At 51.1% G+C, this 24317-nt stretch overlaps 1 protein-coding gene across 2 annotated transcripts in view; it reads left to right on the top strand.

Moving 5' to 3' along the window:
* Nucleotides 1-24317, top strand: part of CPNE5 (copine 5) — a 98352-nt gene that overhangs the window by 22960 nt on the left and 51075 nt on the right. Inside the window, exons 4-9 of one of the 2 annotated variants that reach the window (XM_030929487.1) lie at nucleotides 15458-15561; nucleotides 16947-16986; nucleotides 17200-17276; nucleotides 21138-21197; nucleotides 23319-23369; nucleotides 23669-23732. In XM_030929487.1, coding sequence (XP_030785347.1) covers nucleotides 15458-15561; nucleotides 16947-16986; nucleotides 17200-17276; nucleotides 21138-21197; nucleotides 23319-23369; nucleotides 23669-23732 — 396 coding nt within the window. Of the gene's footprint in view, nucleotides 1-15457; nucleotides 15562-16946; nucleotides 16987-17199; nucleotides 17277-17768; nucleotides 18050-21137; nucleotides 21198-23318; nucleotides 23370-23668; nucleotides 23733-24317 lie in introns of those variants that run through there. The other variant, XM_030929488.1, reaches the window with a different exon arrangement.

The following is a 24317-nucleotide window of genomic DNA, read 5'->3' as shown; positions in this document are numbered from 1 at the left end:
GATTCTCCTGCCTCAGCCTCCCGGGTAGCTGGGATTACAGCTGTGCACCACCATGCTCAGCTAATTTTATATTTTTAGTAGAGACGGGGTTTCACCATCTTGGCTGGGCTGGTCTTGAAATACCTCAGATGATCCATCTGCCTCAGCCTCCCAAAGTGCTGGGATTACAGGTGTGAGCCACCACACCCGGCCTTCACACAGCTTTTTGTGGAGAAAGGAAGATGCATTTAAACACACTGGGGATAGCCTAGCCAACATGGCAAAACCCCGTCCCTACTGAAAATATAAAAATTGGACAGGCATGGTGACGTACACTTGTGGTCCCAGCTACTTGGGAGGCTGAGTCAGGAGAATCGCTTGAACCCAGGAGACAGAGGTTGCAGTAATCCTAGATTGCACCACTGCTCTCCAGCCTGGGCAACAGAACACGACCCTGTCTTGAAAGCAAACAAACAAGCATACTGGGGATGGGAGAGGGGCTGTCATTCCTTGCTTGATTCTCTGTGCGACCCACAGAGGAAAGTATCAGAAATGGAGAATTAAAGAAAAGTCCAGATTGTCTCTATGGCACTGCCCCTGGATGGAAGACTGCCCTTGCAAATGAACAGGAACCATTCCCGCCACTCCTCCATCTAGTTCATTGCCCTTCAGGAACAAATCACCTCTCTGTTACCACAATCTTGGCTGAGAAATAATAATGCTGTGATCAGAGGGGGAGTCAAGTGCAGGCACAGCACTTTCTCTGTAGTGGGGTTTGCATGAGGCTGCAGATAAGCCAATCCCGGGAGGGATGAAATCTGCTCTTGTGGCCCCTGGCTGCCAGCTTTCAGCTGGTTTTAACCATTTGGATCATTTTTATGCCTTCTGAGAAAACTCCATCTTCCCAGCACCTAAATATGTCACCACATTTCATGAAAATTGACTCAAGATGTAATTTTAGCCTAGAAAATCAAGCACTGTTTGCATCAAGGCGGTCCAGGGCCTGCTGCATGTCCTGGGGAAGGCAGGATGGCCAGGTGGGAAGAGTCCCAGAAATGCTCTCACTGGGAAGAGGGACACGAGAGGGAACCCCTCTAGGTTCCCCATTTGAAAAGTGGGTATGGAGATCCCTACCCCTCCCTCACCAGGCTGCTGTCTTGGCTGAGGGCCTGTTGGAAAAAGAAATGGGAATCACAGTATCTTAGGGTGTCCGGCAGATCACCCCATACCACTGCAGTCATGTGGCCCCAGCCACCACACCCACGTGTCCCTGCCAAAGCGCTCAGTCTCTTTTTTGAGCAAAATTATCCTGTTTAACTTTTCACCAGCAGCTGAGATTGATGGTTCATCTCTAAATATTCTGAACCATCTTCCTCCAGGCAACTAGACGTGTGTCTTCACGTAACCTTGATGCTGTGAGCATGTGTTGGGCACCGTCTCAGTCTGTTCAGGCTGCTATAACAAAAATACCATAAACTGGGTAGCTTATGACCAACAGAAATTTATTTGCACAGTTCTGGAGGCCAGGAAGTCCAATATCAAGGCACCAGCAAATTCAATGTCTGGTGAGGGCCGGTTCCATCTTGCTGTGTCCTCACATGGTGGGAGGGATGAACACACTCTAATCCCATTCATAAGGGCTCTGCCCTCCTGACCTAATCACCTCCCCAAAGTCTCACCTCTGAATACCATCACAGTGAGGTAAGAATTTCAACATAAATTTCGGAGGGACACAAGCATTCAGACTACAGCAGCACCTACTATGTGCTGGGGGATGAATGCTGGGGGTGCAAAGGGGGACCAGACACTGCCTGCAACCGGAGGAGCTCACTTTCAACCCAGGGAGATGATACCAACAACAGTAATGATAATGGCAAACACACGACAGTAATGTGCCAGACACTGTTCCGTTCTTTTTGAGATGGCATCTTGCGATGTTGCCCAGGCTGGAGTACAATGGCACAATCACTGCGCACTGCAACCTCCACCTCCCGGGTTCAAGCGATTCTCCTGCCTCAGCCTCCTGAGTAGCTGGGATTACAGGCGTGCGCCACCACGCCTGACTAATTTTGTATTTTTAGTAGAGATGGGGTTGGTTTCAGGCTGGTCTTGAACTCCTGACCTCCAGTGATTCACCTGCCTAGGCCTCCCAAAGTGTTGGGATTGCAGGCGTGAGCCACTGTGCCCAACCATAGACACTGTTCTAAGTACTTTACCTGCATTAACTCAATGAATCCTCACAACAGTCCTATGAAGGAGGTATTATTATTATTGGCCCTATTTGACAGAGGAGGAAACTGAGGCTTTTTATATCACCATTTCCTGTCCCTTTACCAACCTGAGCACTCGTCCTGGACAGCATGTGTCCCCGCCATCCCCTTCTGCAGCCCAGAGCATCATGGGCTGGCTCCTTCCACACAGGGGCTCGCCCTAGATCATCACTGTCCTCCCTGCTGGCCTCTGCATGTTATGTGTCTGCTTCTGAGGATTGCACATCTAGCGACACTACCCGGTATCCCGCTGATCTTTTGGCAGGTGTTTTTGACTTAATTCATATTGAGTTTGGGGACTTCTGTATCTTTCTCCATGAGTTGCTGTCCAAATAGCATTGCCAAGTTCCCTACCTCAGACTTGGTGATGAGTTTTTGAACCTAAATCTGTGATTTCACATTTATTGCCATCATGTGTCGTTTGTTGGATTCAGTCCGTTGTTACAGTTTATGGAGACCAAGGTGAATTACGATTGTGCATTCAGCATCTTGGTCATGCCTCTTGGTCCTGGGTCAGCTGTAGTCCTCACCCACACAGATGACAAGGAATTGAATGGGATGGAGTGCTGGGTTCCTCCACTACAGACCTTTTCTCAGATTGACCTCAGTTTTTTAATTGATCTTTGGGGTAGGTCGTTCAGTTACCTATGTGCTGTATTTTCCCATTTGGTGCCTAAAGACATCATGAATAACAGTCAAATGTATTTGTCAGATAAGGCCTGAACTTGATGTCCAAAACCCTGGGTTTTCATACCAGCTCTGACATTTACTAACTGTGTGACCTAGGTGAGTTATTCATCTTCTCAAGTCTCAGCTTACTAATCTATAAAATGAGGCTGAGAGACCTTCGTGGATAGACTAAGGTAATGCTTGTGAAAATGCCTGGAAATATTAACTGCAATCTACAGTCGACCTGGGCTCTCCATAACAGTGGGAAAGGCCACCCTTGGAGGTCCTGTGAACTAAGCCAACCCTGGTGGCACTGGAGCAGCGGCCTGAGTGGTGCCATGCATCATTCTGAGGGGCAGGGTGTTCTAGGTGGAGGGAACAGCAAGTGCAAAGGCCCTGAGGCGGGAGCAAGCTTACAGCATTTCAAGGACAAAAAGAAGGCTGGTGTAGTTTGAGTGGTATGAACAATGAAGACAGTGGGCAATAAAGTCACAGAGGTCATCAGTTTCAGATCCTGTAGAGGCCATAGAAAGAGTTCCAATACTGATCTAAGTGTGATGCTAAGCTATTTGAAGGTTTTATTTTGTTTTGTTTGAGATGGAGTCTTGCTCTGTTGCCCAGGCTGGAGGGTAGTGGCTCGATCACGGCTCACTGAAACCTCTTCCTCCCGGGTTCAAGCGATTCTCATGCCTCAGCCTCCCAAGTAGCTGGGACTATAGGCATGCGCCACCATGCCCGGCTAATTTTTGTATTTTTAGTAGAGGCGGAGTTTCACCATGTTGGGCAGGCTGGTCTTAAACTCCTGACCTCAGGTGATCCTCCCACCTCAGTATCCCAAAGTGCTGGGATTACAGGTGTGAGCCACCACGCCTGGCCTATTTAAGGGTTTTAAGCAGGGGAGTGATGCAGCCTGGTTTATGTTTCAGAAAGACCACCCTGGCCACTGTGTGCAGAGTGGACTGCAGGGGAAAGGGCAGAAGCAGGAAGATCATTTGCAGTCTTGTGGAGGTTTTGGAATAAGACTGTGGTGGGCAAGGACACTGGGGATCCAGTTTGTTCAATGCCAAGAGTTTAAATCTGAAATGAAATAGCCTTCTGCCTGCCAGGCCTTGAGCCCAATTTAGGCTCCCTGTTGACCTGGCCTTGGTCATTCCACACAGACCATAATCTAAAGATATAAAGGAATGAGTGGACCATCAGCATTGCTAAGGCACAAAGCGGAAGGCAGGCCTCTCTAAGAGGTGGACTCCAAGGCAAGCTTGGGGTTGTCTTTCTGGACTCTCCCCTTTTTGAAGAGAAGTCTGCCTCTGCAAAGAGAGGTCCCTCCTGAGGCTTAGGTCACTTGGAAAGCCTTTAGTGGCCTTTGCTTTTGTCATGCAGCTGAATTTTCAGGGCTCTGACTCCCCGTGATCAGGGTTAGGCAGTCCAGGGCCAAAGCTTTACTTTAGGGACTAGATGGGTCTATGGGCACCAACTCACAGTCTTAGGGTTAGGGCTTTAAAACCTGCTTTGGCACAGTGAGGTGTTGTCTGGGATGTCCCTTCGAATCCTGACTTTGCCACTTTCTCCTTAACCTCTCTCTGAGCCTTAGTTTTTTTCATCAGTAAAATGGGATCCCAATGCCTGCTTAGTGGACTGTGGTAGGGACCACATGGCAGAATCACTTAGCAGTGCCTGCCTGTGCTCAGGACTTGTAAACATTCTTTTTATTATTATACAGTACCATCAGGCAAGCTGTAAAGAGGCTGTATCCCCTTTCCTGCCCCTCCTTAAATAAGAGGGTGACTGACATGCCTTCTACCCTGTACAGTCTCCTCATCAGCAGCACCCCATTGTCTCCCTTGGCCCTCACCACACCCAGATGAGGAAGCAGAGCTCAGAGGGATCCTGGCTTCGCTCAGCAACTCAGCTAGAAAGTGGCAGAGCCGGGATGTGAATGTGGTTTTCCAAGTCGGGGTCCCTGGTTTTCTCCTCTGCCCAGGCCACTGACTTTCAAAGTAGGCTTCTCTTGTTTGTTTGTCTGTTTGTTTTTGAGACGGAGTCTCACTCTGTCGCCCAGGCTGGAGTGCAGTGACACAATCTCGGCTCACTGCAACCTCCACCTCCTGGGTCCAAGCAATTCTCCTGCCTCAGCCTCCCGAGTCGCTGGGATTACAGGCACACACCGCTACCCCTCGGCTAATTTTTGTATTTTTAGTAGAGACGGAGTTTCACCATGCTGGCCAGCTGGTCTCGAACTGCTGAGCTCAGGAGATCCGCCTGCCTTGGCCTCCCAAAGTGCTGGGATTACAGGCATGAGCCACTGCACCCAGCCCAAAGTGTGCTTTTCTAGCCCCAGGATTTGAGGGTGGCAGCTCCAGGACCAACCGTGAATGTGTGTGTAGCCCCTGCCTCCCTTTCCTCCTTCAAGCAGAGGTGTTCATTATTTCTGTGTAGTACATTAGACATGAGCCTGAGATTTCATTTGAAGAAAGGAGTTGGCTTTTCTAGTAAACCCTGAGTTCTAGGCCAGGTCCCCTGGTGGCTGATAGGTCTATTTGCTTTTCAGTGTTAGTGTCCAGGTGCACTTTAGAGCTGTGGCTGAGCTGTTGAAAGTGTGCACTCCAAAGTCAAGTTTAAAAATGGGCCTGCCACCTGCCCAGCTGGGGGATCTCGGCTGAGCGCTTAGGCTCACAAGCCTGCTGTGAGGAGTAAATAAGCTAATTCGTGTAAAGTGCCTGGCCTGCAGAAAAAGCTCAATAATAGCTCTTCTTATAAGAAGCCCTAAGTGAGAAACTAATGCTTTATCTGGAGGAAGCAACCATTGACAGTATCATTTCAGACATCGTGATGCCATTGGGCAGGAGTTATCAATGTTTTGGGGTGAGCTGGGGGACAAGTCCCAGGGCCCCCTCAATGATGCTTGGCTTCCTTTAGGGTGGGGACTGCTCAGGCCCCCCACCCTCTACAGTCAGACCTTGGGCTGGAAGGCTGGGGGTGGGGACAGGGCGGAGGAAAGTGTTCTGTTGGTAGCTTGGCAGCCAGGCTCATCGTAAAGGGTCATTCCCCAGGAGCTGGGATGATTGAACAGATTATCTGGAACAATGGCTAATTAGGAACTAAGCTTTTTTTTTTTTTTTTTTTTTTTTTTGTGACGGTGTCTCGCTCTGTCGCCCAGGCTGGAGTGCAGTGGCCGGTTCTCAGCTTACTGCAAGCTCCGCCTCCCGGGTTCACGCCATTCTCCTGCCTCAGCCTCCGGAGTAGCTGGGACTACAGGCGCCCACCACCTCGCCCGGCTAGTTTTTTGTATTTTTAGTAGAGACGGGGTTTCACCATGTTAGCCAGGATGGTCTCGATCTCCTGACCTCGTGATCCGCCCGTCTCGGCCTCCCAAAGTGCTGGGATTACAGGCTTGAGCCACCGCGCCCGGCCTGGAACTAAGCTTTTTGGCAGTAAATCTTTCATTCTAAGCTTGGTGAAGTTTCACACCCTACCCTGGTCTCTGGGCGAGATACGGAGGCTTCTCTGCCCAGGCCTGAGAACCGGGAGCCTGGGCTCCCCTAACTCAGGGCCCCTGTCTCCACCTCTGCCCTGCCTTACCTGGAAGCCATAACAAAACAGGCAGCCATTTGGGAGGTCACCGAGCCAAATAAACGAAAGGTGCCAAGGTCATGGCTCACTCCCTGTGATTTTAGGCAAGCGCCATCTCTCTCTGGACCTGGTTTTCCTCACTGCAACAAGGAGGGGCAGCCACAGAATTCTGGACTCCTTCAGTGACGGAACCAGAGAGAACTGTCCAGACCCAAGATGGTGGCCCGCCTGGCATGGCCAGATCCTCCCTGCTCCGCCAAATCCCCAGGCCCTCCTTTCCTGTCCACAGATCTCAAGCCACTCTTCCCAGCCCCTGGGCGCCCCCACCTGGCTCCTGTTCCCAGGGCTAGCCGTGGAAAGCATTCCCTTTTTCCGTTTCTATTTGAGTCAGGTAGCTTTCTGGCCTCTAATTTTAATCCTGGTGAACATGATTCATGAGGGGCCAGGGCTGGGCTCTGCAGCGAGGCTTTTAGAATCCCCAATTAAGGAGCCATCAATAATATATGAAAAGTGTAGGGGGAGTTATGGCTGGGGAAGGGTGGGAAGCTTGTGAGGTGGAGAGCAGTCTGTCAGCTCCAGCCTCCTATCCCACTGGCACAGCCCCTGGGGGCTTTGCAGCTGGTGCATGGCTCTGAAGCTCCATCCAGCTGTAATTTGTAAAAAGGCAAGAGCTGCCTAAATCCAGGGCTGTGAAGATTGTTCAGGCTTGCGGTGAGACACCCATGCATGCCTGAGGTAGGGGCTGTGGTGAGCACGAGGGATGCTCTGCCTTTCTCACTCCTGCGAGTCCTGGCCCTTCCTCACCCACCATGGGTTGCCTCTGGGAGGGCTTCTCTGGCCTCCAAGAGCTCTTTTCCTTCATCAGTAAAGTGTGGATGATAATAATTTCATCTCCACGGGGTCATTGGAGGGATTACATGAGATCATGGATGTGTGGAAGTGTTTTGAAGTTGAGAAGTCAGGATACCAAGCAGAAGGAGGAGGAGGAGGAGGATCGGGAGGAAGAAAGAAACCTGAGCAGGGGTGTCCACAGACTTCTGGGTGACCCAGGGCTCCACTCAGCGCTGGGAGCCCCACCGGCTGGGTTACTGTCAGCATCCGTTTTCTAATGAGCTGTGTGACCTGGTCAGAACAGCCCCCCTGCCCACCTTCTCTGCCTTTGTTTTCTTATGTGTTAATTGAGAGGATTTGGTTCCTTCCAGCTCTAAAATCAGGTCTTAGGTCAATTTAGGTTTTTTTGGTGGTTGTTTTGGTTGTTTTTTCTTGTTGTTGTTTGTTTGTTTGTTTTTGAGACAGGGTCTTGCTCTGTCGCCCAGGCTGGAGTGCAGTGGCGTGATCACGGCCCACTGCAGCCTCAAGTCTCCTGGGCTCAATTGACCCTTCTGCCTCAGCCTCCCAAGTAGCTGGGACTACAGATGTGTGCTTCCATGCCTGGCTAATTTTCTTATTTTTTGTAGAGATGGGGTCTCACTATATTGCCCAGGTTGATCTCAAACTCCTAGGTTCAAGCAATCCTCCTGCCTCCCAAAGTGCCAGCCCAACTTGTTAATATTTTTAAAAGGAAATCACAGGAGAGTTGAGGACTCTCTCTCTCCTTCTCTCTGTCAATCTCTCTCTCTCTCTCTCTCTCTCTCTCTCTCTCTCTCTCCCCCCCCCCCTCCCTCCTGTCTCTCTCTCTGTGTGTGGGGGCTGCAGGGAAAGGGATAGAGGTTGGGCAGGGTGTTAGGTCAGGGACACTCACGTTATCACCTGATCTATGGGTCCACCCAGACCCACAGGAAGTGTTAACAAGGGAGCCGGCACAGTAATCCCAGAAGTTCAGAGACTGCGCTAGGGAGTAGAGAAGCTATAGGGATAAAAATTGTCAGACCTAGTCCCAGCCTCCATTCACAGCATAAGCCTCTTACAGGTTAGTTACCACCCAGGCTTGCCATGGCGATGGGAGAAGGCAGTGCTGCTCTCTGAGAGGGAGGTAGAGGGCCTGCCTGGTGGGGTCTGTGGTCCTGGAGGGAAGCAGCCCCTCCCAGAACCATGGAACTGAGGCTGGGCAGGAGTGGGAGGAAATACCCTAACCTCTGTCTCTTCCAGTCTCCCATCTGCCAGTGCCTCCCACTGGCCAAACCCCACTGGAAGCCACAGGTTGAGGAAACAATAGTGATCCTGTTCAAAGGGAAGCAATCTCCTGTAGGATGAAGATTGGAGCTGGGGTGGGCAGCAGGCAGCAGCACGAGACTCTCCAGCCTCCAAATCAGCCCAGGCCCAACTGCCAGCCCCAAGAGCTCCCTGCGGGCTGGGCGCCTATGTCTTGACAGAGGCTGGCCCCTCCTGGCCCCGTAGTTGGATGTGGGGCAGGAAGACCTTGCTTGCCCAACCTGGGTTCTCAACCTCAGCCCTGCTCTGGGCTTCCCTCTGAGGGTGGTCTGGCGACACAGCTGCCTACCTGCCCCATACATCCCAGCTCTTCTGTGTGGTAAAGTCCCAGGGAGTCACCTAGTTTAGTCTCCAAAGAAGTTTCAAGTCTGCCCCCACTTTGAGGGTCTCACTGGAACTGATGGTATGTAATTAATGCTGCTTAATTGATATTCATGGAGCTTAGTCATAGAGGTTTTCGGAGCCCTTGGGAGCATCTTTTGGGGCATGTCAGCCTTTTCCACTGAGTTTTGTTGCCAGGAAGAGAGCCTTTCAGAAGGCAAATTCCCTCATTTCTAGGCTTCCTTCTCATTTGTACTTTTTCTTTCCTTCTGCCCAGTAGGAGGCCGTCCCAGCCCCGGGAGTCAGGGAGGTCCCCTGTCACCTCCCCTGTCACTCAGCCTCCTGCCTAGTTTTCATCCCTCAACCTCCCCACTGCACACTTGCCCACCTTCCCTAACAATTCTCTAGGGCTCTCTGCATCACATCCTGCATGCAGATCTCTGGGTATCCGTCAGCCTTTGTTCATCAGAATTCCTGTGCTTACCAGTGTTTGGTGGTCTGTGAGCAAAGTGATGATCCCTCACTCCCAGTATCCTCAGAGCCCAAAGTATGGACAGAGGGCTCAGAAAGGCTTGAAAGCATGGACTGTCACGCCCAGGGAGCTGGCAGAATGAACAGGGCTGGCTGCGCTCCGTATTACAGGTGGTGGGGGGTTAATCCCCCTGCTCCTTCCCTAAGCAGGATTTGCTGTACAGCACTTAGATTGCATGCCTTCCTGTGGTTCCCAATGCTCGGCTGCTAATATCTCATCTCTCCAAGTCCCTTCTGGCTTGAAAACTCTATAAGTCTATGCAGAATGAAATACAGCCGCCAAAATGATTTTTTTTTTAATGTCTCTTCAGTTGTGTTCCTGCCATTATTAATGGGGTGTACATTGGGCCTGACGGGACTTGGTGGCTTCTCAGATTTTAAAATCCAAGTTTTAGCATTTTTTCCCCTTTGTTATTCATCCAAGTAATGAAGGCTATAAAACATCTCCAGTAAGTTCCCAGATTGTGGATTTTGCGGTTGTTTGTGATCTGCATGTCTTAACTACCTCTGAGTCTTAGTCATCTTTCACTGTCCAGCCTAGCTCGTGTGCCCCTTTCCTGCTCTAGGAGATATTGGGAGTGGGCTTGCAGTGTCCTGTTTCCGGGGGAACTCCATTTTCTTCTTAGGCAAAATCAATCTCTAGGGTATTCCCCTCTATTGAAGCTGCAAGTGCCATTTTAAAAGCAGCCTTGTCATCTTCCTTAATGGGTGTTTTCCTTGGAGCCTATGCTGGGGTTGGGGCGGGGTGGGGAGGGAAACTGCATAAAGGATGCCTGCTCCTTCTGGGTTGGGGCTTATCTAAAATCCTGCTAGAGGGATGCTTTGAGGTTGTTGAAGGAGGAAGGCAAGTGTATTGAGAGGAAGGAAGTCAGTCCCTTCCTTAAAGGAGGATTTTCTCAAACCTGGGTGTTTACCTGGAATATTTTGCAGGAAAGCCATTAAGAGACATGTTCCTTTTGTCTGAAGGCAGGAGGTATTCATCAAGAATAAGAGCAAGAGAGGAGAAAGCAGGAACTCTTTTGGAACGGGGGTCATGCACTGTAAGATTGTTACGGAATTTAGGGGATGGGAAAGGGACCCAGTCATATTCAATTTGATGTCCTCTCCATTGCTTGACACACACTGGGACTTGCATAAATGCTTGTGAAGTAAACCTCATCTGTATTTGATTTTCATAGTGCTTGATGACTCCTCACAGTTAGATGCAGTAGAAATATAATCGGCTTTGGAGTTAGATATACTTGGGTTTAGGTCCCAGCTCTGCCTTGCTGTGTGATCTTGGGCAAGTTACTTAACCTCTCTGATTTTTAGTTTCCTCGTGTGTAAAATACCTCACAGGATTTTTGTGATAATTGAATGAGATAACTTAATGATCCATTAACCTGGTGAGCATTTAGTAGGGGCTCAGTAAATGTTAGTTTCCTTCCCTCCTCCTGCTATATTCTCATTTGTTAGTGGTTCTCAACTCCATCTGCACATTATGATCGGATGGATCACATTATGATCCCCTTTTTAAAGGGAACTTTTTTTTTTTTTTTTTTTTTTTTTTTTTTGAGACGGAGTCTCGCTCCGTCGCCGGGGCTGGAGTGCAGTGGCCGGATCTCAGCTCACTGCAAGCTCCGCCTCCCGGGTTTACGCCATTCTCCTGCCTCAGCCTCCCGTAGCTGGGACTACAGGCGCCCGCCACCTCGCCCGGCTAGTTTTTTGTATTTTTTAGTAGAGACGAGGTTTCACAGTGTTAGCCAGGATGGTCTCGATCTCCTGACCTCGTGATCCGCCCGTCTCGGCCTCCCAAAGTGCTGGGATTACAGGCTTGAGCCACCGCGCCCGGCCTAAAGGGAACTTTTAAAAAAGCAGTTGTTCAGGCCCCACCCACTGAGATTTGGATTTAATTGGTCTGTGGTGGGGCTTGAGCATGGGTATTTTTAAAAAGCACCTGTTAAAGCATGTATTTTTTAAAAAGGTAAAATCATGACTACCACACAAGTATAAAATTAGCATGACAAATATTTATTATCAAAGCTTGTTAATTAATGAGGAAACCAGTAAGATGTTGCAACCAGTTCAAATAATTCAAACAACACACACATATAGACGATCAGGAATGCTGAAATGAATTTACACATAGATGCAAAATTGGTCAATGTCCATATGGCACAAAATGTTTAAAACCGCTCCTTGTGCATTGTATGTATTCAATAAACAGCAGCTGTTATGATCTAAACTTGCGACTATGTATCAAATGCTGTGTTAGGTCCTGGGCTGCAAAGATGAGGAGAACTTGGATTCTCCTGCTGCTTGAGAAGCTCACAACCTAGAGGGGTAGAAAGAGACTCCGTAGATCATTATCAGGTCGCGCAGTAAGTGCAGCCTTAGAGATGCAGGAGGACAATGGGTGCACACAGGAGGGGTAGGGAGTTGGAGAACAGGATGGCCAGGGAGCTAAGGCTCCAAGCATTAGGAATTAGCACATGTGGGGGGGCCCCTTAGGAGGCTGCCATGGTAGTCAAGGTGACCAGGTGAGAAAGTGATGAGGCCGGACCAAGGCCACAGCAGAGGAAGAGATTTAGCAGATGAGATTGATTGGAACATGAGGTTGACTCGCCAAGGGAGTGAGGGACAACAAGATGCCAAATCTAGTGCTGCATGTTACCTGGAGTGGGAGCTTCCCTCTCCAGTGAGATGGAGTCTTTCTCTGTCGCCCAGGCTGGAGTGCAGTGGTGTCATCTCAGCTCACTGCAACTTCCACCTTACACTGGGTTTAAGTGATTCTCCTGCCTCACCCTCCCAAATATCTGGGACTATAGGTGTGTGCCATCACGCCCGGCTCATTTTTTGTGTGTGCGTGTTTTTTTTAGTAGAGATGGAGTTTCACCATGTTGGCCAGGGTGGTCTCAAACTCCTGACCTCAAGTGATCCACCCGCCTCAGCCTCCCAAAGTGCTGGGATTGCAGGTGTTAGCCACCATGCCTAGCCCCTTTGGAAGTTTCTAACTTAATTCAGGGTAGAAGGGACACTCAGGGTAAGTCCCAGGTAACCCAGGGCCTCATCTACCACACGTGTGAGGGGCCCATGTGCTGGTGTTTTCCTGGACTGCAGAGCCCCATCAAGGAAGACTGACACTCTGACACTCAGGATTATTAAAAAGAATAAACAGCCCATTTAAAATATTTTGCTTTGCACCTGCCTGTCTTACTGGTAAATATTGTAACAAACAGCACCCCTGCCTTCATGTAGCATACAATGTGGTGGGTTTTTCGTTCATTTGCTTTTGTTTTGAGAGACAGGGTGTCTATTGCCCATGCTGGAGTGCAGTGGTGTGATCATAGCTCACTGCAGCCTCACCCTCCTGGGCTCAACCATCCCCTCACCTTAGCCTCCTGAGTAGCTGGGACCCCAAGTTCATGCTACTATGCCTAGCTAATGTTTTTCGTTTTTTAATTGTGGGAAATAAAAGCACATAGCATAAAATTTTCCATCATAACCTTTTTTTTTTCTGTTTTTGAGATGGAGTCTCGCTCTGCTGCCAGGCTGGGGTGCAGTGACATGATCTCGGCTTACTGCAGCCTCCACCTCCTGGGTTCAAGCAATTCTCCTGCTTCAGCCTCCCAAGCAGCTGGGTCTACAGGCGTGCGCCAATACACCCAGCTAGTTTTTGTATTTTTAGTAGAGATGGGGTTGCACCATATTGGCCAGGACGGTCTTGATCTCTTGACCTCATGATCCGCCCGCCTCGGCCTCCCAAAACCTGGGATTACAGGCGTGAGCCACCGGGCCCAGCCACATCATAACCATTTTTTTTTTTTTTTTTTTTTTTTGAGGCAGAGTCTCCCTCTGTCCCCCAGGCTGGAGTGCAGTGGCTGGATCTCAGCCCACTGCAAGCTCCGCCTCCCGGGTTCACTCCATTCTCCTGCCTCAGCCTCCCGAGTAGCTGGGACTACAGGCGCCCGCCACCCGGCTAGTTTTTTTTTCTTTTTTGTATTTTTTTAGTAGAGACAGGGTTTCACCGTGTTAGCCAGGATGATCTCAATCTCCCGACCTCGTGATCCGCCTGTCTCGGCCTACCAAAGTGCTGGGATTACAGGCTTGAGCCACCGCGCATAACCATTTTTAAGTGTACAGTTCAGTAGAGTTACAAATGTATTTGCATTGTTGTGAAATAGGTCTCTAGAACATTTTCATCTTGCAAAACTGAAACCCTTATCCCATTAAACAACTCCCCCTACACCCCTCCACCCTGCCCCTGGTCACTGCCATTCTACTTTCTATGTCAATGAATTTGGCCACTTTAGATACCTCCTATAAGTGGACACATACATTATTTGTCCTACTGTGACTGGCTTATTTCACTAGCACAATCTCTGCAAGGTGCACCATGTTGTAGCACATGACAGGATTTCCTTCCTTTTTTAAGGCTGAATGATAGTCTATTGTAAATGCAGTGGTTTTGAACGTCACCTCTTAGCCCCTCACCCCTTTTTTGAAACAAAAATTTTGCTCAAAATGTCTACTGTATTGAGCAGATACAAAAGAGAGCTGCTTTGATGGGATGGTTGGCCTGGACTCATGCCCACTCTGCCCTCCTCTATGGCCTGTGGAGCCTGCAGGAGACTTGGATCCCAGTGGACCACCACCTAGCCCAGTGGTTCTCAAAGCGGAGTCCCCAGACCCACAGTATCAGCATCACCTGAGGACTTCTAAAATGCAGATTCCAAGGCTCCACTCTAGACCTACTGAGTCAGAGCTTCTGGAGTGAGGCCCTCCACAATCTGTATTTTACCAAGTTCTCTAGGTGATTCTGATGCCCAAAGATGGGGAGTGACTTGGCCTAAAGTCATTTGCGAAACTGATTGGGATTCAATTATTGACTGCCTATTATGTACAAAACTCTAGAATATCAGCTGCAAGGGCAACCAAGACAATTCAGTCTCTGAATTAGTTAGCTATTGCTGAGTAATAAATCACCCCAGAATTTAGTGGTTTAAACAACAGGCAGTAATCTGAGTGCAGCTTTAATGGGTCCTCTGGCTCAGGGTCTCTCTCACAAGGTCACAGTGAAGGTGTTGGCCAAGGCCTCAGTCATCTCAAGGTTCAACTGGGCAAGATTTGCTTGCAAGCTCACCCACTGGTTGTCAGCAGGATTTCAATTCTTATGGATGGGCAGATTGACAGCCGCTGTTCCTCACTGGTGTTAGCCTGGGGCCTCCTCCTTTCCTTGCCGCCCTCTTCGTAAGTCAGCTCACAACATGGCAGCTGGTTTTATTAAGTGGGCAAGCAAGACAGAGCAAGAGAAGGTGCCCATACGGAAGTCATCGTTGTTTATAACATAACCTTGGAGGTGACATTCTATGACTTGTGCGATACACTGTTCAGTACAAGTGTGTCACTAGGTCCAGCTCACATTCGACAGGAGGTGATTATGCAAGGGCATGAATACCAAAAGGTGGGGATCTTTTAGGAGGTGGTCTCCTATGGTCCCTGCCTCTGCCCTTGTGTTTGCAACTGGGGAATCAAATAAGTACACACCTAATTGTGGAATCAATTCTCAGAATGGTGGTCATGGAGTGGGCACAAGTTCGGGGAGGCTCAGAGAAATAAAATTCTCTGGTTGGAGGAATCAGGAAAGCTTCCTGGAGGAGGTGGTATTTACATCAGGCCTTGAGGGAATGAGGATATGTCACTGGCAGAGACAGGGAGGCCAGGTGAAGGGAAGGGCCTGCTCAGGTATGAAGACCATCAGCTTGCATGGAGATGGGGAGAAGCCATGTGGGTTGGAACCATACTGTACGTGCCTTCCACTGTCAGATGGAAGAACTCATGCTTTGATTGGGAGGGAATGGATGTCAGGAGCCTGGAGAGACAGGGCTTTCATAACTGCCAGAACCAGGACTAAGGGGCTCTGAGCCCAGTGCTCTCCCCGCCCTACCAGCCCGGTCCTGAGGTTTACCCTCCAACTTCTCTTGCAGTTTGGGCGCACCGAAGTCATCGACAACACACTCAATCCCGACTTCGTGCGCAAGTTCATTGTGGATTACTTTTTCGAGGAGAAGCAGAACCTCCGTTTTGATTTGTAAGTGGAAGATGGTTGGGGGAGGTGGTAGGAGCTGAGATATTAGCGGGAGCCCAGGTTGGCCTGGGATAGAAGTGGCAATTAGCTGAAGTCTGCCTGCACCCTCACCAGGAGAGACAAATTTAACAGTTTGTCTCAGTTAAGTTGGGGATGGCATCAGGCAAGCTTCTTGGTGCCGGGGAATGTCTGCTGAGGAAAGATCCTGAAGGCTACTCTTGGCTGTGCCTCTGGGAGCCCTTTTCTCCCCTAGTAACCAGGAGGGAGCCACTGGCTGCTTCCTCTGCCTAAGCGTGTTCTGGGAGAGGGTCCCTGCAGCCTCCCCTCCCGCAGAGGTGGCCTGGCTGGTGGGGCTCAGGCATCTAGCATCCATTGGAAGACGAGAGTGCCTTTCTCCTGACATTAAAGATCAGGGTGGGATTTCAGGCTTGGTAAACAGGCCGGGGAGTTTGTGATGTTGTTTTTATGGGGTATGGGATGGTTTGAAAAGTCTTTGTCCCACAGAAGAGTGGTCAGAGTGGGAAAGAAGGGGGTTTGGCACCTTAGGGAGCAAAGGAAAGAATGCAGTGGAAGGAAATAACTTTGGAGGGAATGATGGGAGGTATTGAGGCCGAGGAGAGTCAGCACAGCCCATTGTAGAGAAGTCACCTGGTGACATTTTGAAGAGGGCTGATAAGAGAATGACCATCTCTCAGCAGGAGTCATCTGGGCCTGGCATGGCTGTTTGGCCACAGAGATGCCAGTGGGGGGGCGGGGGGAGATGCTGGGGGAAGGTGGCAGGTGAGGCTCCAGGTGAGCAGACCCCAGGTGAGGGGAGGAGGCCAGCTGCATCACGCTGCCTGTAGACGGCTGAGGTGAAGGTGTTAATGCCTCCCTCCTTCTTGAGTGACCAGGCCCGTGGGCAAGCTGGGCAGGCCTGGGTAGGGTGAAGCCATAAGGGAAGGTCAGAAGCAAGGTATTAGCACCACGGGCAGCCAAGGCTTGGCTGCAAAGAGCAAAGATGGGAAACTCTGTAAGTGAGGGGAGCGAAAGGTAAGGTGGCTCAGCCACCTGTGAACCAGCCGGGCGGACAGAGTTCACTGATTTAATTTTTTCCATTTTTAATGAGGTGTAACATACACATGGTGAAGTGCATAAATCTTAACGCCTACTCCACGATGCATTTTTACATCCATTTCCACCCCTCTAATCATCACCCAGCTCAAGGACAGAACATGTCCAGCACCCAGAAGGCTCCCTTTCATGCCTTCCAACAATTACTCCTGGAAATATTCACTGCATTGGGACCTGTTTTTGGGGGACAGGGGCCCTGACTCAACTTGAGAACCCAGGCAGGATTGGGCAGAACATCCACAGCTACCTTCATCATTTCTCTGTGTTCCCTGCAGATACGACGTTGACTCTAAGAGTCCCGATTTATCCAAGCACGTGAGTTCTGCCAGTGACCGCTCAGCAATTCCACAGTTTCTGAAATGCCATCCTTCGGGTGGGCCCGGGGCTTTGTTGGGATGGAATGTGTGTCTGAGGCTGCGCCCTGTCATTTAAGGGCTCTCACACTTCCAGGAATTGGGTGATGGGGGAGGTGGGATAGCTGTGAGCAGAGTGGGTGACACTGGTTTCTTCTGTTCCCTGGACATGCAGGATTTCCTGGGCCAGGCCTTCTGCACCCTTGGAGAGATTGTGGGGTCCCCTGGGAGCCGCCTGGAGAAGCCCCTCACGTGAGTGTCTGGGTTGCTTTCCCAGTGGTGGGTCAAGTTCCTGCCCATTCAGCTGGGGGTTGGCTCAGGGCGGGGGGCAAAGCAGTCAGCTGACTATGACTGGCATCTGCAGGGTTGTTAGGAATAAAGAGACCCCACGCATCACTGCTCTCATGGGGCTTCTAATCCAGGTATTTCAGGGGAACCCAGGCTGGGTTATTAGAGCCCCATCTCCTGGGAAGGCTCAGGAGGGAATAGACTAGACACCATATAATCTATTCCCACCCTGACCCCTATCATAGTGTGGAAGAAGAAACTGAAGCCCAGAGAGGGGAAGTGACTTGCTCAAGGACACACAGCTAGAAAGAGGGAGAGCTGGGATTTGAACCCAGGGCTCTACACACATAGCATATTCCTAAGATTGTTCACAGCTTGTAGGCCAGAGCTGGCTACAGTGAGGCCCCTCCCATCCCATCCTGTCCCTGGCAGTCCCTGAACTTAATTTGCTTTTAGAAAAAAGCTGTTGCTCTGAAGCAGGCTCTGGGATGAGGAATCCCAAGGCTTCTCACAGTGGAGCCTGAGGATGTCTTCAGGGGCAGCCAGGGCTGGCCAGGTGGTAAGGGTGACCTCTCTTGTCCCTATTTCTCAGGAAGTCCCGGGGCAGGGCCCATGCCTGTATAAACAATTCTTACCTTTCCCCACACTGGGGAACACTGGTCACCATTTTTTGGTGTCCATGTTTCTCTGGACGGCCACCCTCACACTTTGCATTTAAATAAACTAATTTAACTGGATCCCGAGCCTTTTGAATATTTTAGGTTGACACTCATGGGCAGGGCCCAGGAAAGAGAGGGCAGACTGGGATGGGCATCCAGGCCACAAGGCAAAGAGCCCAGGAAAGAGAGATCATTAGCCCCCCGCTTGCTTCTGCCAAGTTCCCACTGGACGCTGTCCCCTCACCATGATCAATCATTGCAGTGTGAACCGGGCACGGTGGCTCACACCTGTAATCCCAGAGCTTTGGGAGGCCAAGGCAGGTGGATAGCCTGAGCTTAGGAGTTCAAGACCAGCCTGGCCAACATGGTGCAACCCTCTCTCTACTAAAAATACAGAAAAATTAGCTGGGCGTGGTGGTGCACACCTGTAGTCCCAGCTACTCGGGAGGCTGAGGCACGAGAATCTCTTGAACCCAGGAGGTTGCAGTGAGCCGAGATTGTACTACTGTACTCTAGCTTGAGCAACAGAGCAAGACTCTGTCTCAAAATAATAATAATAACTGCAGTGTGTTGTGTGTGTGTGTGTGCGTGTGTGTGTGATCTCTCTTCCAGATCCTTGCCCGGGACCCCCAGTAACTCATGGTCCCTGGGCTCCTGGAAATGTTTCCTTGGCTCCCAAAAGGTCTCATCTCTGGGTTCCTAGAAAACAATGAAAATAGCTATCATTTATTGAGAACAAGGGGAAAACCCCTGTTTTGGAGGCCTCTGTAGCTTATAGAATTTGAGGGCCTCTTGAAAAAAAGGATACAAAATTCACATTCATATTTGGTAGGCCCCTCCCTCTTAGGACATATTTCTAACAATTTTTATTCATAATTTTATATTCTTTCTCTAGGAACATCTGCCCCTGTGCTCACTTCAGTGTTAACCATGTGCTAAGTGTAGCACACCCATTAGCATCTGCTCTTTCCAGCAGCACCCCCACCCAGGGCTTTACGTGGGTTGCCAGGTTGGAGATGCCCTACTAGGGAGGGTGTCTGTGCTTCCCAACTCCCAGCTGCCTGGGTCCAAAACCACTAGTCATTTGGGTCTGTTTCTTGCCTGCTGTCACCTGGTCCACCGTTGGTGACAGGGAACTCTTTCTGGGGGTGGGGGAGTATTGAGGGAGGCTTGCTATGGAGACAGCTTTTGAAACTGAGGCTTAAAGGACAAGCAAGATCTAAAATAATAGAGGTTGGCCGGGCGCAGTAGTTCATGCCTGTAATCCCAGCACTGTGGGAGGCCGACGGGGGTGCAGATCACCTGAGGTTAGGAGTTTGAGACCAGCCTGACCAACGTGGAGAAACCTCATCTCTATTAAAAAATACAAAAATTAGGCCGGGTGCGGTGGCTCAGGCCTGTGATCCCAGCACTTTGGGAGGCCGAGACGGGCGGATCACGAGGTCAGGAGATCGAGACCATCCTGGCTAACACGGTGAAACCCCGTCTCTACTAATAAATACAAAAAACTAGCCGGGCGAGGTGGCGGGCACCTGTAGTCCCAGCTACTTGGGAGGCTGAGGCAGGAGAATGGCGTAAACCTGGGAGGCGGAGCTTGCAGTGAGCTGAGATCTGGCCACTGCACTCCAGCCTGGGCGACAGAGCTAGACTCCGTCTCAAAAAAAAAAAAAAAGAAACAAAAAACAAAAATTAGCCCGGTGTGGTGGCGCGTGCCTGTAGTCCCAGCTACTAGGGAGGCTGAGGCAGGAGAATCACTTGAACCCAGGAGGCGGAGGTTGCAGTGAGCTGAGATCATACCACTGCACTCTAGCCTGGATGACAGAACGAGACTCCCTCTCAAAAATAAAATAAGATAAGATAAGATTAAATAAAATACAGAGGTTGATGGCAATATTGGAGGGGGAGGTGGACCTTTTACCTCATCAAATATTTTATGTGTCTTAGTTTAGTTGTCTTCCTGACTAAACCCTGTGAAAATCTCCTGTTTACTGGACACATATTTTGGGCCAGGCATGAGGGTCGTCAGTATTTTGCTTGTGAAATCTGTGTTAGTTCACTGGGGCCGTTGTGGCAAATGCCACAAACTGAGTGGCTTAAAAAACAAAAATGAATTTTCTCACAATTTTGGAGGCTAGACATCAGAGATTAAGATGTCAACAGAGTTCATTTCTTGTGAGGATGGCTGTCTTCCTTCTCATCTCTGTGTCTTCACGTTGTCATCTCTCTCTGCACCTCTGTGTCCTAGTCACCTCTTCTTATGAGGACACCAGCCATTAGATTAGGACCCACTGCCATGACCTCATTTTACCTTAATTACCTCCTTAAAGACCCTATCTCCAGGCCGGGCACGATGGCTCATGCCTGTAATCCCAGCACTTTGGGAGGCCAAGGTGAGCAGACCACCTGAGGTCAAGGGTTCAAGACCAGCCTGGCCAACATGGTGAAACCTTGTCTTTACTAAAAATACAAAAATTAGCTGGGTGTGGTGGTGCATGCCCGTGGTCCCAGCTACCCAGGAGGCTGAGGCAGGAGAACCACTTGAACCCTGTAGGTGGAAGTTGCAGTGAGCTGAGATCGCGCCACTGCACTCCAGCCCGGGTGACAGAGCAATACTCTGTTTCAAATAAAACATAAAAAAAAAAAAATAAAAAGAAAGACTCTATCTCCAAATATAGTCCCATTCTGAGGTCCTGGAGATTAAGATTTTAATACATGAATTTTGGGGGATACAGTTCAGTCCATGTCATGATCTCATGTGATTCTTCCAGTAGTCTCCCCATCTCGCAGTCTGGATGCGGAGGCTAGAAAGGGAGAACAGGGGTTCCCAAACTGCAGCAGGCACCAGGGTCACCACAGATTGCTGGGTTCCACCCCGCAGTTCCTGATCCCGTGGGTATGGGCTGGGCCTGGGAATTTACATTCCTATTAATAACGTTCCTAGGACATGCTGGTGCTGCTGGTCTGGGCATCCCACCTTGAGAACCACTGAGGGAGAGGAATTTGCCCAGAAGAAGGGCTCTGCTTGCTCTGGCCTGTGACTTTGATCCTGTTTCAATGACTTCCGGAGCAGCTGCTTGTCTCCAAGCATCTGGATGCCAAGTGTGCTGGCCTGTCTGGATGGGGGTACTCAGCTCATAGCATGCTCTCTCTTCCCCTCTCTCCACAGGATAGGTGCATTCAGCCTGAATTCCAGGACGGGCAAACCCATGCCAGCCGTGTCCAACGGGTAGGTCACCAGACATCTCTGGCCCTGGAGTCCTTAGACATTCAACCAGCTCTGCAAAGGGGGCCTCAGAGTCTGGGCCTGGTCCCTGCTCCCATCCCTGTGAATCTGGCCCTGATCCAGGGGACAGAGAGTCCAAGGTTCCTCCTTAGGCACCCAGGCTCTTGGCCCTGAACAGAAGCCCCGACTTGGCAGCGAGCCCCTCCCCCATTCAAGCTTGAGTTTGGGCATCTCAAGCCCGGGTGGCTCCTGGGACTTCAGGGAGAGGGTGGGACTTACAGGTGGGGGATGTCTAGGGGGATGTCTAGGAATAGCAGGGCTGGGCACTCTCTGTTCCCTTCCTCTCTCCCTGACCTGGTTTCTCTGGGCCCCCAATCCCCACCCTTCTCTCCCCCTCTTTCCTCCCCTCTCTTTATCCTTTCCCCCCGTTCCCCTTCCTTGTTTTGGCTGCTGGATGTCCGCCTCTTCCTCACCACAAAGTAGATCCAGCTGAATCCCCACTTTTCACGTTTGCTCGTTTGCTAGCCAGCTGCGGTGGGCCAGCCTCACTCCACCACCCTGACCATCTGGTTTCGGCTGGTCTCATGCAAATGTGGCCAACGCAGAGCCTCCCCCTCCTTCCCTCCCCTTCTTTCCCGGTTGGGGAGTTCCCACCCTGGCTTCTTTCTCACGCCCACTCGCCCACTGGGGCTGGGGGTGGGGGAGTGCAGGGCAGGGAACCTCTGCCTGCAGGGGCCTCTGCAGAAGGGCATTTTATTGGGGTAAGCAGAGCTCCCCTGGCCTTCCCTGAGAGCTGTCAGGAATTGAGGTTGCAGCAGCTGGATATGCCACTGGGCCAGCTGCAGGTGGGGAAGGGGCCTCCAGGGGGCCGGAGATGCTCACAGCCCAGGGAGAGCATGAATGCTAATTCACCCGGAGAGTAGAGAAGCAGCAACTGGGGAGGCAGCGGGAGGCAGACAGAGATACAGAGACAGAGAGGGAGAGAGAAAGGAAGGCCAAGAAGGTGGGAGCAGGTTGGGGCTGGAGAGGAGGGAAAGAAGGATCGGAAATAGAAGAAGGACTCAGAGGCAAAGAGAGGAACAGATGGAGAAACATGGGGCGGAGGAGGCTGGCGTGGAGGATTCTATCTCCCTGGGCAAACAAATCATGTCTTTACTACCATGAAGGACTGGACCAGGGGGTGGGGAAGGGCTTTGAGGCACTCAGCTCAGCTGCCCAAGTCTAGAGGGACAAGCTGGCAGGCACTGTCCCCTGTCCGTGGCAGGGGATGCCCCAGATGTGGCCCCTGCTCTGCTCACCTGATTTGGAGAAATCTGGGCTGTCCTGTCAACGCCCCAGGGCCGGCTTCCCTTCCTCCCCTGCCTCCTCTGTTTGAGAGCCTCTCCCTCCAAGAGCTGGTGCTGGGAAGAGCTCCATCAGTGGTTCTCAAAGTGTGTTCCACAGACAGCATGCTGGTGGCCCTGTGGCTGGCCTGAGGTGTGAGGCTGGATTTTACCAGCATTGCACAATTGTGAAGCAAAGGGTGCGGGGAGGGGGATGCTGCTCACTGCAGACCTTCTCTGTGCCAGGCACTGTGTGGGTATATACAGTCACACTCATTATATAGGGGAGAAAACTGAGGCTCAGAGAGGTACAGGAATGAGCCCAAAGTCACAGAGCTACTGGACAATCCGACATTTTCCTCTCCCTCCCAGTGGCCCCTCCCCCACCTCTGGCTTAGTCCCAAGCATCGGAGTGGGCTGGGCTGGTGCCCAAAGCCCATCTAACCAGGGGAAGAGGTGGTTCAGGTCCCCTGGGTGGAGCCCCAGCTGAAGAACTTGCCCTCCTGGAGGGATGTGCTGGGGTGGACCGACTTCACGGACCTTGACCTGGTTGCCCATTTCACTGGGGAGCTGCACAGTCGGCTGGGATCTCTCACTCCCAGGGAGACCCCAGCCAAGGCACTCAAGGGGACGTAGCCATGGGAAAGAGCCTGGGCAAGCTACCAGCGAGGGTCCACCAGCCCTCCTGCCTTCCTGCCTCCCACGACACATCAGAGTGGCTCAGAGCTGGACTGTCCTGGGACTCTGGGGGTCAGCTGGGTGTGAGGCGGGGTGGCTAGCCCATGAGGTCTTTTGCCCACAGAAGTGGTCTTTGGATGGAAAGTTTGAGAACCACTGGTCTGGAAGCCTCCGGGTGAGTCTGGATGCTTTTCCAATTCTAGGACTTTCACTGCAGGCACTACCCTTCCTGGTGGGCTCTCGGGGAGCAGGGGGTGGGGCAGCTCCAGGCTTGGGGACCCGGCCCCAGGAAGCAGTGCACTAGGCCACACTGCCACAAGGATTTCGGGAGACTCTGTCTTCTCAGGGGCTTTGGGGCAGATCGGCTGGATGGTAGCGGGAGGGGGAGGCTGGGCAGGGGCTGACTGAGGGAGTATCAGGTTTATGGCTCTGTCTTTGTCTGGCTTTCCATTCTTTCATCTTCTCCTCTCCCAGTGGTGTCCCAGGAAAGAAATGTGGCACCATCATCCTGTCCGCTGAGGAGCTCAGCAACTGTAGGGTGAGTGGCAGAGGACTCCAGCACAGGACGTGGTTGGGGTGGGTGGTGACAGAGTGCAGGTTGGCCTCCCTGAGCCCCTGGAGGGAACCAAGGGTAGACAGGGCTCCTGAGGCTGACCTGGCTGTCATAGAATTCTGCAACATCGGTGCTAGTGGGTGTTTTCCCTTTTTATAGCTGAGCAGACTGAGGCCCAGAGAGGAGAAGGAACTCACCCACAGTCAGCAGCAGAGCCCAGCTGAGCTCTGTCCCCTGGCTCCCATGCCAGGGCTCCCTCCCCTCCCCATCACGGCCGCCACTCACGTGTCCTTGAGCCGAGACTGCCTTGGCACCAACACTGTGGCAGCAAAGACCTTTTCAGTCTTGAAGGAAGCCTGGGTGCTTGACATTTAGCTGTCATTTTTCACTTTCATCTCTGGAGTAGGGTGACGCCCTGCATGGGGTGAATGGAGTGTGTCTGTGCGCGTGCATATGTTGGGAAGAAGTCTGCAGTACCAGGCAGCCTTGGTCTTGCTTTTCCTGTAGGACTGTTGGGGATCAGGAGATGGGGACAGCTGAGCACACCAAGAAGGGGCTCAGGGGACCTCA

The sequence above is a fragment of the Rhinopithecus roxellana genome, chromosome 4 (genome assembly GCF_007565055.1).
Source record: "Rhinopithecus roxellana isolate Shanxi Qingling chromosome 4, ASM756505v1, whole genome shotgun sequence".
In the NCBI taxonomy this organism is placed as follows: Eukaryota; Metazoa; Chordata; class Mammalia; order Primates; family Cercopithecidae; genus Rhinopithecus; species Rhinopithecus roxellana.
This window is presented reverse-complemented; position numbering and strand designations above follow the sequence as displayed.